At 56.9% G+C, this 18,244-nt stretch overlaps 2 protein-coding genes across 2 annotated transcripts in view; both read right to left on the bottom strand.

Annotated features, from left to right (window-relative positions):
* Nucleotides 1–7,050, bottom strand: part of EHMT1 (euchromatic histone lysine methyltransferase 1) — a 106,611-nt gene extending 99,561 nt beyond the window's left edge. Inside the window, exon 1 of the mRNA XM_088523281.1 lies at nucleotides 6,994–7,050. Within this exon, the coding sequence (XP_088379407.1) occupies nucleotides 6,994–7,014 (21 nt within the window). The 5' untranslated portion in view covers nucleotides 7,015–7,050. The remainder of the gene's footprint in view (nucleotides 1–6,993) is intronic.
* Nucleotides 7,051–16,038: 8,988 nt separating this feature from the next.
* The window catches only part of ARRDC1 (arrestin domain containing 1), a 28,529-nt gene continuing 26,323 nt past the window's right edge, over nucleotides 16,039–18,244 (bottom strand). The window contains exons 6-8 of the mRNA XM_088523278.1: nucleotides 17,932–18,108; nucleotides 17,032–17,446; nucleotides 16,039–16,464 (exon numbers count right to left, since the gene is read on the bottom strand). Of these exons, the coding sequence (XP_088379404.1) occupies nucleotides 16,400–16,464; nucleotides 17,032–17,446; nucleotides 17,932–18,108 (657 nt within the window). The 3' untranslated portion in view covers nucleotides 16,039–16,399. The remainder of the gene's footprint in view (nucleotides 16,465–17,031; nucleotides 17,447–17,931; nucleotides 18,109–18,244) is intronic.

The following is an 18,244-nucleotide window of genomic DNA, read 5'->3' as shown; positions in this document are numbered from 1 at the left end:
AAGTAGACCAGCAGCACAATGGCAGGATGCAACTCCTTTCCTTGGCTGTAAAGCAAAATCTGTGGGCAATGAGTTTCAGTTAAGGACAGAAAAAAAAAAAAAAAAAGGGTAATACTCCATGAATCCAGATAAAAAGAGGGGACACATTCGATGACAGGGAAAGCACGGCCAAGGGGACGCTTTGCTGCGCTGCTGCTCGCGGGCGACCACGTGCCCGTGGTTACTCCCGTGTGGGCCCATCTCTGCCAGCCAAACCTCGGGGTGCTGCACGCCGCCGCCAAGGCCGTTTCGCTGCCTGCCTCGCAGTATCGCCACGGACCAACCCGCAGTCCCCAGGATCAACGACTGGACAAAGCACGTCCTTTGGAAACCCATCAGTCCTTCTATACTCCACTGCACCTGCGAGCTGAATTCCCCGCTCCTTGACGCGATTTTCTGGTTTTTGAGAGGACCAGACTACAGCTTCTGAAGGTCTGCAAGGGGCAGCATGAAACACCCCCAATTACCGCAGCAGTCACATAAAAACTTAGGGTTATTTGCCTCCTGGCTTTGAACCTTTGGGAGAAATCATATATTAAATCTTCCTTCTGAAACTGCACGGCCTGGAAATGTAATTTGAGAGAAAGAGGAGAGAGTCTGAAGAGCCAGAGTCTCAAAAACCCACGAATTCAAGCTTAAAAAGAAAGGGGAAAAAAAAAAAAAAAAAAAAAAAAAACTTCAACTTTTCACTCCTGGCTGTGCTCAGTGCATCACCAGGCCATGCTCAGTATCCCCAGGGAGACCAGGGCTCACTTTTGCCAATCAGCATCTGCTCACAACCAGACCAGAGCTCTAAAATTAATTAATGAGCAATCTGAAGTAACAGCTCGCAGCAAGGCCAAAGCACAAGGCACTTTGCCACACGGGCTGCAGCGGTCCCTGCAAGGAGACGAAGCTTTCGTGCAAGGCTCTGGGGCTGGCAGGAGCCTGCGAGCCACCCGGGCGGCCTGCGAGGCCCCTTGCAAGGGGGCCCCGCATTTCTCTCCTTTGCAACAAAGCTTCAAGCACAGGGAGCAAGTTATTCCGTGCAGTCACCTGGACTTGGCTCAGGGTTAGGGTTAGCCTGACCAAGGCCCAGGCACACGGCCGCCGCTGTGGCCGGGGCCATCACCATGGTTCCTGCTCACCTGCCCATGGCCCTGCTGCTCCTCTCGAGGGCTGCAGCCCCGGCCAGCTCAGAACCTCTCTGCTCTGTGCAACAGCCTCCCTGACCCAAAAAGAAATAACCTCTTTGGACATTTTTATCCCCATTTGCATAATGTTACACCTCCTTGGGACAAATGGGTAAGTCACCTGCCTTTCTTCCCAGTTTATCCACGCCAGCCTGGCTACACTGCTCTGTACCTGCTCTCCCCAGCACTGCCACCTGTGAATTCCCTCCCTTCTCCTAGCGCAGCTTGGGCCTCCCTGCATGTCAGTGACACCGCTCAGCCCAGCCCCGAGAGCTCTCCTCGAGGACAGTGCTGACAAGGACGGGTTTCCTGTTTCCCAGCCCCACAGCCTCCCCCGCCACCGGCTCCCCTTGCTCAGCAGCCGCCGGCACGGTGCAGCGGGCGGCGCTTTGGAGCCGCGGTTCCTCTGCGGAGCAAGACTCCAAACTCCTCTGCAGTGTGGATTCAGGCAGCAGGACCAGAGGGAGCCTCACACTGAGTGTTTGGGAACCAGGAATCCTCCTGGAGGAACATTTCCTACTTGAAAAGAGCATACACTGGATGTCCTTGATACTCTGCCTATGCTAGAAGTTTTTAATTAAAAGCAGGAAAGCCTTTCTATTTCAGACACAGCGATACCAGCAAAGAGCTCTTTTATAAGTACAGCTCATTCGGGGTTTACATGCATTGAAGAGAGGCTGGCAGCCAGGCCAAGCCGCGCTGCAGCCAGTTCTTTCGCTCCCTCACAGATTTGCTTGAGCACTTGAGCTCGCCGCCGCGGTCGCCTGCAGGACGCGCACCGCGAGCAAGGGCAGGTTGGGGAGCTTCGGACACGCAGCAAGGGGAGCCCCGTACAGGCGCCTTCCCTGGCTCCTGGGTCTAAGCTGAGCAGGGCCAAGAGCAGCAACGTGTCCTTAAGCACCTCACACCTGCTGGAGCCTCTCCTAGCCCAGCAGGACAGGCAGCACCAGAGGGGAGAGCCCACTAGGGCTGGAGGGAGCACGAGCAACATCCGCCCACCACAGCCAGCACGGCTGCTGGAAGGAGCAGGATGTGTCCCCGAGGGTTGTGTGCAGCGCGCACAGCACAGCAGGACGTAGCCCTGGGGCCTCCTCCACTTGCTCTCCTGTGAAGCCTCCCATTGCAGCAGCCCTGGCATCCCCTTCTAATACCCAACGACCCAACACGCCATAGCCGCTAACAAGAGAAAGCCAGGAGGGAAACGCATCCTCCATCCAGGCCCTCTGCGTCTTGCGGAGAGGGGCCCGCGCACGGGGCGTCACCACAGCGTCACCAGGAGAAGGGGCAGACCCGGGCACCCGGGTAAGCGCCCGGAGAGCAAGGGCCTGGACCCAGAGCAAGGGACGCATGGACGGCAGCCACGATGGGCAGAGCAAGCACCGGGCAGCGCCCGCCCGCACGGCTCCCCGCGGCGCCCTGCCCAGAGGAGCCCTTTGCTCTGCTCGCTGTCCTCTCCACGCTGGGGATTGCATCTCCACTAGGCAGGACAGCTGCTGGCACAGCTACGGCGGGCGGAAAGCAACTGCTTTCCCCTACGGACAGGCAACGACGACAGCAACACTTCTCAGCTGTGCACCACGTCCCTGCTCTGGAAAGCAGAAATGAGCCACTCGCGTTTAAAACCACTTCTAAACTAATAGAGCTATGCCCACAGCAAGGTCATCTACTGGTACTGCTATTGCAGTCAAGAAAATAAAAGAAAAAATAATCCTTTCTAGCCAGAATAATTACATTGTAAAAGCTTTTTTTAAAGTATAAACCAGGCCTTTAATTCTGCCCCGACTGATAGACTTTCTTCAGAGACTTCCTTCAGAGATCTTGGCTCGAGCAAATTAACTTAACACACCCAAAGGGCATTTTAGAGCTTTCCAAGTCCTATCTGCTGTCCCATTCTGTTATTATTTAAAGCTTGTCTCCATGGAAGAAAATAGGAGTTTCCGAAGAGCTTTCCTTAGCCCATAGTTAGCTTGGCATGGTTAACGTTCCATGGGGAAAACCCACGCTAGGACAGTAGATATTTGCATCCATTTAACACAGGGTAAAACTCCATAGCGGATGAGATGGTTTCTAACTTAAATGCATTAACAGGACAAACCAACCACTATGGCAAAGGCTCTAATTAGTAAAGTTATCAGGTCTCCTGCCCTTACTCGGGCTTCTCTAAAAGAGCAGAGGAAAGGACTCCTGTCTTCACAGGAGACGAAGATACAGCTAAGATGTTGCAAACCACGTTTTAAGACGAAATTGGAGAAGAAAGCAAATACACCTGAAGACGCACACATTTTTTGGCCTGTGTTCATGATCTCATGTCAATGCAGAATCAGCAAACCTCTCTGCACTAGCAAGACCGAAGAAAACATCTGTCTTGTAGCCACCAAAACATGACCGTTTCCAGAGAGCTCACAAAGGAGAAAAGAGGATGGGGTTGAAAATGCAAGATTTCTTATTGTAATTTACTGAAAGAGACTTCGTAGTAAAAGCAAGCGCCCTGGGAAAGGTGAGCGGAGCCCTCTGCTCTCGCATGAGGATCCGGCCACTGCAGCAAATGAGAGGCGGGAGTGCAGGACAGGCCTCAAAGCGGCCGCCGATTTCACATCGCCTGCAAATCAGAAAGAGGGCAAGTCTGAAGCCATGGCCCATGTGTTCCCTCCTCAAAGGCCCTGCTCGTTAGGTCCTGGCCTTTCCCATTATAGCTCCCGCACACCGTGGCCTATTCCGGCAGCCTCCTGGCAGGCAGGGAGCCCCGAGCGCTTTGCGGCAGGCGAGGGCTGGCCCTCAGTGCAGCAGGGAGCTCACTGAGCAGGCAGAGGCACTGCCCGTCGAGCACCATGGGCAAGAGCCACCACCACGGCCCAAGCGCTGCGAGGCGGCTTCACGTGACGGAAACTCCCCGAGCAAGAGAGTTCCACAACTGCTCGGCCTGCTGCGCCCTGCCCTTATAGAACAGCGGGAGCTGCTGGATGCCGAGTCCTCCGGGCAGACCCAGGCCCACGCGAGGTGCTGCACAGTGGGAAACACGTCCCGTGCGGCTTGCAGGATGTCACATGTCTTTAAACATGAAAGCTACATCTCCAGGAGGGAAAAAGAAAAATGTTACAGATCAGAGCAGATAGGAGAAAAAAATGATGAAAAATGCAGTGCAACTTCTGAAGGGAACCACTTCATCAGAGCCACTCGCACTCCTTGCTTCCAGCATGGCGCGCAGGCACCAGCTTTCCTGAGGTTATTATGAGCCTGGGGAAAACACTGTAGCTGCCAATCCCTCGTTCTGTGATCACAACAAATGACCGTTCCAGGAAACACACAAAAACAAGGTCAACTAAATCGGTTTTCACTAACACTGATGCAAAACCTAGAGGAACAGCAACAAATTCAACGGACCCGAGCTAGCGTAACACTAGCAAGGCAAACCCAATTTCTTAAGCTTTAAACTTCAGTATTGAATACCCAGTTGGCCTAAAATCCATCAAACACCGAACTAGGCTGGAGAGAAGAACCTGCTCTGAATGCAGGGAAAACCCAGCAGCCGAACTTGCTTCCTGCACAGTAGCAGAGGTGGTTCCTGCACGTGACGGCCAACAGCCTGAGCCTGGGGTGGCAGAGGGGCCCCTCGCAGAGCAGGGTCAGGCCCTCGGGACAGACCAAGATCCTGGTGCTCAGAGGGATTCCCCCTCCGCTGCCTGCCCGGAGGAGCAGCTCTGTGCTAGGTGTTTTTGGGACAGCCCTTGCTTTCCGCTACAACCGTGGGGTCAGCGGGGAGGATCTACTCCAGTTTCCAAATCTCAGCCCAATTTATCCTGACGTGCTACCCCCCGGCTGCAGCAGGGAATAGGCAACGGCAAATCCGGCCTGCCGCTGTGGAGAAGGGGAGGAATCAAACGCTAAACAAGCTACTGTCCCCTCCCCATAATCCACCAAATGGGCAGTATTTCGCCCAGTTCCTAATGCTTCACATACAGAACGGGCTCGAGCGGAGCCTCCTGGGAGGTGCTTCCAAACCAGAGGTGTCTGTAGTCGGAAGACCAACCTGTCCACCAGGATTTGCCGAGCCCAAGCCGGCTCCTGGCCTGGCTGCAGCCACGCCGTGCTCCGAGGCATCCTGCTTGAGGCAGCGCAGGGCAAAAGGGCCCACGAAATAACGGAACCGCCTCAGGGCTCAGCCTTCTATTTCCCTGAAAACTTCACACCCGATCCTCTTGGAAAGCATGGAGCTGAGGCAGGAGGATGGGCCTGGACATGCAGGGGTGATGGACTAGGATCAATCCTACCTTCACAGGCAACGGCAATCTTGCTGGAGTGATGAACTCCAGCTCTGCCTTTCCAGCACTTTGCCAAGGACTGCTGCTGCTGTCTGTGTAGCCGAGCTCCCAACTTAATCCCATACGCAGCAGGAGTCCCCAGCCCCACACACCTTCCGAGCACAGGTATTCCCAACAGCAGAAGCTGGGTACAACTACAGCAAGAGCTCTTGCACACCTGAGCGCGCCGGTGTAACCGAGCTGGCGGCAGATGCTGCTCATTAACCGCATCTCGCTGCGGGCAGGGCGCGTTGGCCGCCTCAGGCGCCCATTCCTACCTGGGGCGCACAGGAAGGCACTGCAGTGCTGCCGCCTGCGGCACTCCGCGCTCACGCGGATCAGCCAGCGCGCTGCAAGCCGGGCTTTACCTGCCGGGAAGCAGACTCACTGTCCTGCAACAAAACCAGGAAAAAGCCCCAGGCAGGGGTGAAAAAAAAGAGCACAGCAAGCAGAGAGGCATGTGCCACTTGCATGACTTTATGGGATGGTTTGAGATGAGTGTTACAGTCTTTGGGGACATTTACCAATGTGGCTAATTATGGCTAATTGTCATCACACAGCAAACTTCTTCTCTGGGGATTGTGGATGCAATTGTTCTCTGCTCCCGCGCCTGGCGCTGGGCGCACGTCAGGGCACGGGCAGGTTACAGGGCACCTCTGTCCCCCTGCTCCGCGCGGCTCCTTCCGAGCACCCTGGCGCCTGCTCCTCTGCGACCCCGGGCGGCGCCCGGCACGCAGCGCGACCCAGGCGCCGCTCGGCTGCCGCCCCGGGAGCGCAGCGAGCAGTCGGCGCCCACCCGGGGCCCCGGGCGGGCGCCCGCGCGAGGACAACGCTCATGACCGCGCTGCGCCGCTCTTTGGCCGCCCGCGCCGCGTGTGCCACCGCGCCGGGGCCGCTCTCCGCCACCGGCCGCGCCGCGACCGCCCTGAGGCCGCGGGCGGGAAGCGGCGGCCGCGGGTCGCGGCGGGGGCGGCCCTGGCCCGGCCCCGCGCGGGGCCCGGGACCCTGCATGCCTCATACGCGCCCCGCGCGGGCGGCTGCCCGCCGCCCCGGACCCTGCATGCCTCATAGCGGCGGCCGGGCGCGAGGCGCGCAGCCGCCCGCCCGGGACTCTGCATGGAGCCGCGCCAGGGCCACCCGCCGCGCCGCCACATGGGCGGCCCCGGAACCTGCATGGCGCTGCCTCCGCCTCCGCCGCACACGCTCCATGCCATTGGGGGAGCCCCGGAACCTGTATGGCCCATACCACTGAAACGCCGTGCAGGGGTGTTACTTATACAGAGTCCCGGGCCCCGCTACACACAATGGCAGCGGCTCCCACATTCTTCCCCTCAGAGGAGTTGGACTGAACCATGGGGCGGCGGGGGCGCGGCCCCCCTCCCGGCCCCGGGCAGAACCCGCGTGGCCCTGGGCGGTACCACTGCACGCTCCCCCATCTTCCTTCCCCGCGCCCGGGGTAGATGGACGCCGCCGCTCTCACTCACCTCGGCATCCACTGTGGCCATGGCCGGAGCCCCGGAGCGTAGCCCCGCCCCCTCGGCGGTTCCTCACGCCTTGGCTCCTCCCCTTACCCCTCATTCTTCTCAATGGAGACGCTCCGGCGGCCTCGGCGCATGCGCCGAGCAGCATGGCGGCCCCCTGCGGGGCTTTTGTCGCCGTACAGGGCCATGGCGGCCCCCATGAGCAGCGTGCCGTACAGCCGCGGCCAGGCTGCCAGGGTGGGGATGAGGTGGGGACGGGGATGGGATAGGAACATGGGGACATGAGTTGGAGATGGGGCTGCTGGTGAGATGTGCTGGGGACGGAGTGGTGACAGGGGTGGGATGGGGTGTGTACAGATAGCACAGGGACGGGGCAGGATGGAGAAGGGCTCCGCGGCACCACGCACTCCCCTCTCCAGCACAGTCCTTGGGACATTGTGTCATTTCTGGCGGGCAAGGAAGGGAGGGGAGAGACTTCTCACCCCGCCGGGGTGTGTGACCACCCCGGCGGCCATGACGGCACCGCAACCCCACCGAGACCCCTCCTGTCAGTGCCTGTGCTGAGATGTCACCTCGTGACAGGGCAAAACCCGCATTGGGGAGACGCTTTGGAAGCGACCGCTCCATGCCTCGGCTGCAAGCACTTCCTCAGCCTCGTTAGTGTGGGCAAGGTTAGTGCAGGAGCCATCGCCTCCTGCCACCGAAGGCTCCCTCGCCACCCCTGAAACTCCTGCAAAATCAGGCACTTCAGAGCATTATTTTGCATCAGGAGCCACCTAGAGACAGTGGCATCGGAGCACAGAGTAGACGGGGACCAGGGCAAGCGAGAGGAGGTGGTGGAGGCCACGGCCGCTGGCATGCCCCATCCCTGGCCTGCGCGTGACCCGGCACGGAGCAAAGAACGCCGCACAGCCCAAGCGCCCACGCATCACACCGGGCAACAGCGCCAGGTCAAGGCCGCCAAAAACCCCCTTCCCCTCATGCCCCAACTCAGCTGGCAGCCAAGCAGCCCCTCATCCCGTGGGAGAAGGTCAGGGTCACTACCACCAACAGCAGAAGCAGCATTTTGGCCAACACATCAACCCAGGAGAAAGCTGCCTCTCTACAGGCCAAGAATAATACAAACGTGCAATAAAAGTGCAGGAGGAGCATTTCGGCCAACACATCAACCCACAAGAAGGTTCTCTCCTTGCAGGGCTGCGAACAACACAGACGTGCAATAAAACGTGGGGCTTCCCCACGTCTTGCTCACAGAGGTCATTTGGGAGGAAGACACAGCTGCAGTATTAAGTGCTCACGGGTCTTGTGAATTTTTGTGACATTCACCAGCGAGCTGCACTCCCGTCTCCTCTTTTACAAGCCAGCCGGCCCACAGTATTTAGCAGCAGAGTGATTTTTATGTGGCTCCACGTGCTGCTCTTGCCTTTGTCTCTCTCCGCACCAGGCTGAGATTTCCCCCAGGCCGCCCACATCTGCAGCTTGGTTACTCCACGCACATGCAGACCTTCCCCCACCTCCAACACTGTAAACACTCAATGACTCCGCTAAAAATGATGAGATGTGCTAAATAAAACAGGGGGAACCCAAGTGCAATAAAACTAACTTATTCCTTAAAGATCGGTGTATTCTCAAATCTCACACAACAGCATCTAGTGGCAGAGGGCTCTTCAGTTTCAGACTTGCAAGTTTGAGATGGTTTTAAGTATTCTTTCTTTGTATAAAAATAGTAAAATCTTCACCACAGTCTGGAGCTCATATAAGGAAATAATTTAAAAATGAAAAGTTATTCCCATGCAAAAGATTCCCTACAGGGAAAAAAAGAGAAATAAATAAATAAAAAGACCAGCAGTGAATATTGCACTTGGTTGGGTGAGGGGAGCCTTTTAGTATTGCCTGTGTAAATACTTCAAGTCTCAAGATTTCAGAACCATCCTGCACTTGTTACTGCCTTGGATAATGGTACCAGCAGTGATACCTGGCCTGCTGAATGCCTAAATAAGTAAAATAATAATAATAATCCTTTGCAAGTCTCTTCGGGGGCTGCAGAAAGTGTTCCTCCATCTTGCCAACAAACTATGCTTAATAAATAAATAACTTCTAATTTTTTGTTATTTTTGGCACCGTGCATGAGAAGCACTAGTAGTCGTCCTTAAATACAGGCACATCCCCGCCTGGCGTGGGAGGGAGGGAAGGCCGGGTTTTCCCTGGAAGGTTTCATCAGGCTGTGTCACCTTTTCCAGCGCGCCGCCTTCAACACCCACAATAGCTGCTTTCACCCTAAAGACACCAGGGGCGGCAGTAAAGCCCTGATTACAAAACAATTAGCTCTTTCACAGCTCTGCAGCCGGGAGGGAAGCACCTCAGGAAGGGCTCCTGGGACCCAACTTGTTTCCGGGATCCCCACCCCGTCCCAGGCGGCTGGGCAGTCTCGAGGGCTGCCTCTCCCAGCGCTGGCAGCCTCATGCCCTGCAGGAAGCTGAGAGCCTTCAAGGGCAGTGACGTCAATCACCTTTTCTAAGGAACAACACTCCCCTCCCTTCGCCCGCAGATGGATTGATTTCCTGGAGCCCGGGGAATGCGCGGAGGGAGAGAGGCACCGATGCCCTCACGCCTCTTGGGCAGGGACATGGCCGCAGGGGTTTATTTGTTTTGCAGTGGGACTGTCACCTGTGGGGCTCCAAGCGCTGTGTGCTGTGGCCCCCGCGCCCACTTGCTGCCACCTAAGAGATTTACTCCACACACGGGCCGCAGAGCTGGGCAGCCTCAGCGCTGTCTGCCTGTCTGCACAAGGTGCCCCAGTGTGGCGAGGCCCACGCCGAGCTGCGCCGTAGCCATCCCGCTCGCTAAACACAGGATTTCTCCCTGCTTCTGCGCAGCCCGCAGGATCAGGGCTGACACGCTGTTCGCGGGCACAGGGACAGCTCACACTGCCACCCAGCCCTGAGGACGCCGCAGGAGCCCCCAGCAGCCACTCTCCGCATCTGCCCCATGCCGCTCACTGCAAAGCCTGAGCCAAGCTTTGCCAAGTGCTGCTAGAGCCAGATCTGGGCAGGTCCCAGAGCCAGGGAGTTTGTCAAGGGAAGGGGAGCAAAGAGACGAGGGAAGAGGGGGGCCACGCAGTTCACCCCATCGATGCACCCCAAGGCTCCTCGCTCGGAAGGGGCTGCAGAGCCCCCGCAGCAGGACACGGTGCCCCTATTCCCAGAACAGCCCCTTAGGGCAGATTTGCTCTACAAGACGCAAGCCTGCTTGTCAGAGGGACAAGAGATTCTGAGATCCCACCGAACTGGACTCCATCACCCCTCGCCCAGGCCCCGAGATAGGGGGGCCGCAAAGACCCCGGCCATGCAGCCCTGTTGCCTGCTCCTTGGCCAAGGCTCTGATGGCTCCTTCCAGGGTGCACGAAGTCTCCTCACCAAGCCTCGAGCAGCCCAACTGGGGCACTGAGACAGGGGCAGAGGGGTGGGCAATGTGGCCAGGCTCTGCTGGCATCCAGCCATGCCGCTCCGTGCAGGGCCATGCGGAGCAGAGTGGCAGCATCGTGAGGGGACCCAGCGGGGCACCCCCTTCCCCTGGGGCTCAGCAGGGCGGCCGGGGGACTACGAAATGGGCAGCGGGACAAGTGTGGAAAGGATGAACCCGAGGGGCTGCTTCGTTCCTGCCCGCGCCCCATGTGGGTAAGGGCCTGGGGTGGCAGCAGCGGCGGGTCCCGCGGGGCGGCCTGGCCAAGCCGCTGCTGCCCAGGCAGGGCTGGCCCCGCCGAGGGGGACCCGCTGTCGTGGTCACAATGAGAGTCTCAGTGTGGCGGGAGGCCGCCCAGCCCGGTGCTGCCTCAGCACGGCCCGGCTCCGGCCCCGAGCCCAGCTGCCACGCGCGGTCCCGTGCCCATCTCCCTGCCAGGCACAGACGGGGGCCCAGCCTGCACAGGCCAAAGGTAGCAGGGCTCCCTGCCCCAGCCCAGGGGATGCCAGTGGCTCTGTCCCACCAGAGCAGCGAGTGCAGCAGCTTGGCACCACAGGGCCCCGTGCAACTTTGCCCTGCCTGGGTGATCACGGAGGAGTTAATGGGGAAACACATCGGCAGCATCCGGGCAAAATGGCTTCTTAGATCCTTGTTCGGATTTGCGAGGGAAGATGAGCCAGATGGCGGAGCCCAGCCGCTTCCCAACCACTCCCCTCCCATCCCCCAAAGCTGGCAGCGGGCAGGGAGGGGAGGGAGAACATCAGCATCTGAGACCAGGGCGGACGAGGACACCCCCCGCCTTCCAGCGCGCAACCGCTTCGCTTAAGGGACACCCATCTTTAAGGGCCATTCAGCCGCTGCTGAGGATGGAGGGTCACCGCGTTTTGCCCCAACCTTCTAACCCGCCTCGAGCACAGGCCTTGCAGGGGCCCTCACACCTACCTTGGCAAAAGGGCTGAGCAGGAGGTGGCTCTGCGGAAATGTGGCCTCCTCGAGGACGTGGCTTTTGGGGGGCTGCAGCCTGCATGCCCAGCTGGTCCCCTGCCAGCCCACAGGGCCCTCAGGGCCGCCGCTCTGGCACCAGCTTCCCAGGGGCGCTTGCTCAGGCTCCATCCTTCCCAGCTGGGGACACACCAGTCACCAGGAGGAGCCTCCTGCACAGCCAGGCAGGGAAGAGGCTCCTGCAGGAAGCCGGCAGCATCCCCAGGCATGTGCAGAGCCCTCACAACCCATCTCCGCCCGCCGCCGCTCCGAGCCCACCTGGAGACCCGCAGCTCCACCTGCTGCGGAAACACGCTCAGCTACCAGAGCTCCTTAGCAGGAGCAGGGCAAGAACGAGCTCTGCTCTGCAACAAACTCCCCAGTTTTCAGCCGGCAGCAGCCGTGAGCCCCAACAGACACCCCAGGGACCTGGCAGAAAGCCCCCCTCCCCACATGGCACCGGCCAGGCCCCGGCCCTTCCCTGGCCGCTCCAGCCGCTGCTCTCCCAAAGGATCCAGCAAGGTCCTACCGCCCCCTCCCGCCGCGGCTGGGGCGAGCAGGGACAAACCACCACATCCTGGAATTCCTGCAGAGCAGGAAGAAGGAAACTCAACCTGCCCCTCAGCTTCCTGCAGCCGCAGAGCCCGTGTTTACCCAGAGATGGATCCGCTCATCAGAAGGGAGAATGGGGAAATTTAGACCAGCTGGTACTCCCCATCCACCCACTCCTTCCCCCATTAGGTGTGAGAAGAGGAGGCCTTTCCCCTTAGCCCTAGCTTTAAACTGGGTTTGGGAGCTTTAGCTTCAGAAGCCGATACATCCTCCCAGAGGCAGGGATCGCTTCTCATCCCCTGCACTGGGCTTCCCAATGTTGCCAGCATGTTTCCCACGTTTCTCTCGAGCAAAAGCACACACAATCCTACAAAAGGAGCTCTTTATTTACACTTGCAGCTCTTTACGCCTGATGCTTTAAAACCCAGGACAAACAAACCCACCTCCCCAGAAGCTGTGGCAAGCATGTGAAATTGCTGGTTTACATTTTAAAACCTTGGGACAAAATGCACGGAAGTATGTGATTGTACAGATCATCAGTTGTATAAAACCCCAGATTCTGTAAAGAGAACCACAGGAGTGAAAAATTGCAACCATGAGTGTCAGTACAAGAAAGGGCGCGGGTTTGGAGGGTTTCTCCTCCACCAGTCTTTCTTGGGGAGGACAAATAGGACAGATATTCCCTCACACGGATGTTCAGAAATATCTTAAAATACAGAATAAAAACCGAACAGGCTCACCCAGATCATCTTCTACTTTGCACCGACTCAGTAGAAAAGCTTCCTTCTCTGTCGCCAGCGGGAAGTATCTACCTTTACAAAAACACCCAGCAGAAGCTAAAAAAAGTCAACGTATCCCGAACAGCCGCGCTGAAGGTCAAGCAGAAGCACCGCTCCCTGCTCTCCTCGGTGCGAGCTCAGATCATCGCTGCACACCCTGGCATCCCAATGGGTCCTGATGAAATCGAAGCTTCCGCATGTCCTGAGAGGCAGCAGCATGAACAGACCGGGGAAGAGCGGGACACACGCAGGGGAAGCCAAAGCAGCGTTTAGCGGGATGCTGAACCACCAAAATGGGGAGGCTGCACGTGGCAAGCAGGATGAGAACACACCACACAAGGCAAAAAGCAGCAGTGGGGAAAAAAAAAGGACAGAAGATATTTTTGGTATTTTCCATTGAACGCTGAGTTTGGAAATGATTCTCTTACAAGCTTCTCTCAGTTCCCCTCCCCATTTCAGACATCCCCCCCAAAAACAATTGTTTGAAAATTTGAGCCAAGAATTTAAATGAATTTCTGTGTACCAAAGTTTTCTACCCAGAGCTGGGTATGGAGAACAGCCTTTCTTCCTCTCTGTTACAGACTTCAGAAAGAGGAAATTGGGCTGACCAGGAGGTCTAAGAGCGCTCCCCATAAATAAAAGAGGTTGAAATCAGAGAGGCTGCAAAGATGAGAGAGAGCAGCAAAGTAGAGAGCAGAAGAACAATCCACTGACCGTAAGGGAACCTACTCAAATCCTGGCGTTTTTCCCTTTTGCCCCATGCACTCAAACTTGCAGTACTCAGCCCTCCACAGGTGCCTGTGGACGCAGATCTCCATGGAGCAGCCCGCTCGTTTGCTCCTGGCTTTGCAGAGGGGACACTGCATAAAGCAGAAGGTGCTGAGGTGCCGCTCTTCCAGCTGCAGGGACTTGGGCGCACAAGCTGGAAGGCACCAGATGCTGCTGCCACATGGGGCACAGCATGGAGGGACATGACAGCCCTCCCCACGCGCAGTCTCCCACACACATGCACCTTCCCAGCACATCTTGTCACTCTAACAAGACTCAAGCACCTGCTTTTGAGCCCCTGTGGATCAGGAATGCTTCTCATGGCAGACACAAACCACCAAGCAAGGAGATCAGAACAGAGAATAAAAGCTGGGAAGAGGAACTAGCCGAGCAGCAGGTGAAGAATCAGAGTCACAGAAGGGTTGAGGTTGGAATGGACCCCTAGAGATCATCTAGGCCAACCCCCTGCTCCAGCACGGACACTCTGTCTCAGTGACCACATGAGCCCAGATCAGCTCTGCTCCCCACAGGGGCTTTTTGGGTACCCAGAGTGAGGCGCCATGTCTGGCAGCGCCATCCAAAGCTGCCTCACATGAGCACACAATGATTTAGGACAAAGGGGTAAGGCTGTTTTTTGAAAACCTCTATGGTCAGCAACAGCAGACCAGTTCTGCATGGAGAAATCAGGTTCCACTGGCTGTATAGACAAATGCATCAAAATAGGTCTTCTATTCAGCAGGACGCCTGTGTCCGGGATCCATATCAAGGCTCGGACTGCGTGGCAGTGGTGGCATCTGGAGCACACCCTTGCACACCTGCACACTTCAGGCCCCGTGTCACCAAACCTGGTGGGTTTTACAAGGATCCCTCATTCACTTCTAATAATCTCTTCTGACTGGCTCTTTGGAAGCCCACTCCCAAGAGAGCCAAGGCACGGTGGGCTCCAGCCTCTCCAGCCAGCCCTTGGCCATCCCATCTCCACAGGGAGCAGTGTCTGCACTGCCCTGCCTTCCCAGAACCACATCTTCTGGATTGATTGAGAACTGCAGAGAGCTCCGAGTAGGAGGCCACTCGGAGAGGCCATGGCTGGGGGCAGCCGCTGCGCAGGCCCTGCCACGCTCGTTTTCCAGAGCTGTCTTGGCAGAAGTCACCATCTTTCCCATGAGAACAAAAAAAAACTTCCTTAATTTCATTCCTGGATTTGGCATGAACAGGCACATGGGTAAGTAGCAGAAATGGAGGAAAGAGCACATTTCTCTTAGAATAATTTATTAAATACAGCATTAAAATTTGTATTTATGAATTCAGTCATTAAAAACAAAACTTCATCTCTTATATATATATATTAATGGACAATGACAATCATTCTATCAACATTGGTACATGTTGTGCTAGCAGTGCTTGGAACAGCACCTCCTCTATGCTATCCTTAAAGCAGTTCAACTTTTTTGTCTTTAAAAAAAAATAAACATTTGCAAAGAAAGAGTGCAGAGCAGGGCCGGCCCTGGAGGTCTGCGCCAGAGGCAGCAGCCATAGTGCTCATAACTGCCGGCCCTGCACGGCGCAGAGGGGAGACCAGTTCTAGGAGGTGCCCAAGCTCTGCAGGCCACAGCTTCAGCCCCGCCTGACCACCTGCAGCTTCAAGCAGCTGCTCTGGGGCTTCCTCAGGCTGGGCAGTCAATATTAAAAACAGCTGAACGCTAAGAGAAAGAGCTTGAAAGAAAAATGTTGTTTTAACTACACCAGCTCCATCCCCTGACGCGCCAGGTCCAGCAGAGGTTGCAGGTGAGGCAGGGCACTTTGGTTTCCCTCTCCCTTGTTTTCCCACCCTGCTGGGAGTGAGTGGCGCCTCCAGAGACACGCAGGGAACCAGGACCAGCTGCAGAGACAAGAGTGGCCGGGCGCAGCGCCCGTGCTCGCCACCCGGGCTCAAACGTCCCCTCAGGAAAGGGCTTCCGCAGACAGGGCCCTTGGGCAGGCTCAGAGGTAGCATCAGAGCGACCGGTGTGACTTGATTGTCACGGAATTCTGGCCTGCCTAGGGCACCTTGTTGGGGGAGATGGGATACTGGCCACCTGGACCCCAGGCCCCTGCAGAAAGCAGCGCTGCTTGTCCTGCAGGTCTAGCAGAAAGCAACAGCAGAGCCCACGGGGAGCCGTTGAGGGACGCCCATGCGACACCACAGGGCTCTGCTCCCAGCACAGCCCTTCTCCAGGCCCGCGCTCCCCTCCCTGCCGGCCCAGCCACCGCCAGAGCACTGAGGCTGCCACCACACGGCTCTGTCAACAAGGGCTGTGCTTTGGGCTTCTTGAATCCCCCTGCCAAACTGCCTACTCCAAGAAACCTCCCATTTCAGCCACCCTTCACACCTGCAAGGACAAGGCAGGGAGGCTGTCAGAAACGTTTCTGGAGAGTATGTAGCCCACAAAAGAGAAGAGAAAGTCCACACAGCCCAGCCAGTGGAGCCAGCCAAGTCAGGAACATTTCAAATAAGGCATCGCAGGTGCTTTGACAGTAAAGCAGTTAGTGTTGACTACAGTACTTCAAACGCAGGCCGCTGCACAGGGCATCCCTGGGGCAGAGCCGGTGGGGCAGTGCTCTGTGCAGCAGCATGAGGCGCTTCCACTCCCAGACCTCTCCTGCGCACATGCAGGCTGCTCCGGGGGCCCTTTTTGGTTGTGTGTTTTTTTTGTTGTTTGTTTTTGTCCCCTCCCAAGAAAGAGACTTAAAAGCCCAAGTTGGGATGCACCATTTACCCTGCCAAGCAGCCACCGAGATAGAAAAGACGCCTGGTGCTGCAGCAGACTTTGCAGTGGGCAGCCCCGTGGTGCCGGCGTGGGCAACACCCCGGGGCTGGAGGCAGGGGGCTAGTTGCCGTTGCTGATGCTGGAGTTGGCAGTGCTGCAGCTCTGCTCGTAGGATGGAGGCGCCTCTGCAGGGACAATAAAGAGTAAGAGCAGTTACAGCGGGCCCTGCAAGGCTCCCTTCACCCTAGAGCACCGCGGTACTGTGGCCACCTGGGACACATACTGCTCTGGGAATCCAGCGGGCTGGAATATACCCAAGCTTTTTGTCTTGGATGGTCTCTTAGCTCCGCCCCCACAACTTGTGTCTTCAGAGCAAATCCAGGCCTGCTCTAAGTCAGACATAAGATTTCAGTTACATCATTTTCCTGGCTCTGCTCCCACGAGCCTCACCACAAGCCAAGAAGTTCTTGTATCAGTGGGAGGCTGAAAGCTCACTGCAGAACAGCGAAATCCTCTCAGGACAAGCCCAGGGCAGCTCGGGTTTCCAAAGAGGGAGCGGGGAGCTGGCACTCACAGCGGTGAGAGAACCCCTTCTCCAGCTACCCGACAGAGCCATCTCGCACTCCTCTCCCACTGCACCCCCCAAGCTACCAGCCCTGTATTTCAGCTCCACTTGCAGCTAGCCCTTTGCTCACAGGACACATTTCCTATGGCACCACCAGCCCGCGCAGATGTCAGGAGAGGCTGCTCACCATATGGGTAGCCCCACGTGCTGTACTCCGGGGGCAGAATGAGCGAGCTGGCTGTGGAAACGGGCACCACGTTCCCCTCAGCATAATAAGGGACAGTGGCTCCTGTCGACAGGCAGAGCGTGGGATGATTTGGGGAGCCTATCTGCTCCGAGTCCAGCCTTGCTTCGTGGAAGCTCAGTCCTGGAGCATAGCTAAACGGCTGCTGCTGGGAATGGCTTTTGGTGGGGATCAAAACATTGTCCATGGGGTGATAACCACTGGCAGCCTCCTCCTCCTCCTCTGGCGGGGCGCTGGGCACCACAGCAGACGGTATGTGTGGGACTGATCGCGAGGGGCTGAGCGGCACCCTGTTCACAGCAATGTTCCCAATATAAATGGGGAGAGCAACTGAGACCTCCGGTGACTTCAGGGAAACCTGGAAGAGAACGAGAAATAATCATAGAATCATTGAGGTTGGAAGAGAGATCATCTAGTCTCTAGAGGCCAGCTAGTCCAAACCCCTGCACATGCAGGGTCACCTACAGCACGTGGCACAGGACTGCGTCCAAGCGGGTTTTGAAGATCTACAGAGAAGGAGACTCCACAACCTCTCTGGGCAGCCTGTTCCAGGGCTCTGACACCCTTACAGCTAATGACATCCTCTTAATCAGACACTGCACTGGACACAGCCAAGCTCACCTGATTACAAGGGCCACTCGTGCCACAAAGCTATCACAATCCAGGACAGAGCTCAACACAGAAACCCGAAGACAGTCTTAGCCATCGGCACCAACCTGGAGACGTTAGTCCCACCAAGTTCCTCATCAAATGATCATCTCTCCTTGTATGCTGCATGACACAGTATCCCCAAGGCAGACCCCACAGGAGCATCCGTTCCCCCAGGCACATCAGGGTACTCACTTGGATATAGTAGTCAATATGTATGAGACTACAGCCCTGCAGAATGGACTGAGGCAGGGCTGGGACGAGGATCTGCTCCCTCCATTCGGCGTGTTTCCAGGCCTTCACCCCTGAGCCTTCCACCTCTGCAATGGTCCTCAAGTCGTAAATCCAGCGCTTGGATTTATAAGCCACTTTCTGCACAGACAAGAGAGAGAATAGCAAGCAGAAGGTTTGCAGACATCTAGTATCTCCCACATACCTGAGGCAGGACATAAAACCTCCGGACAGCTTTGTCAAATGATCACAGGTACAAATCTACCAAACACATTAG

The sequence above is a fragment of the Tinamus guttatus genome, unplaced genomic scaffold (assembly GCF_059628265.1).
Source record: "Tinamus guttatus ecotype Peru unplaced genomic scaffold, ASM5962826v1 Tinamus_guttatus_pri_ptg000177l, whole genome shotgun sequence".
Lineage (NCBI taxonomy): Eukaryota > Metazoa > Chordata > Aves > Tinamiformes > Tinamidae > Tinamus > Tinamus guttatus.
This window is presented reverse-complemented; position numbering and strand designations above follow the sequence as displayed.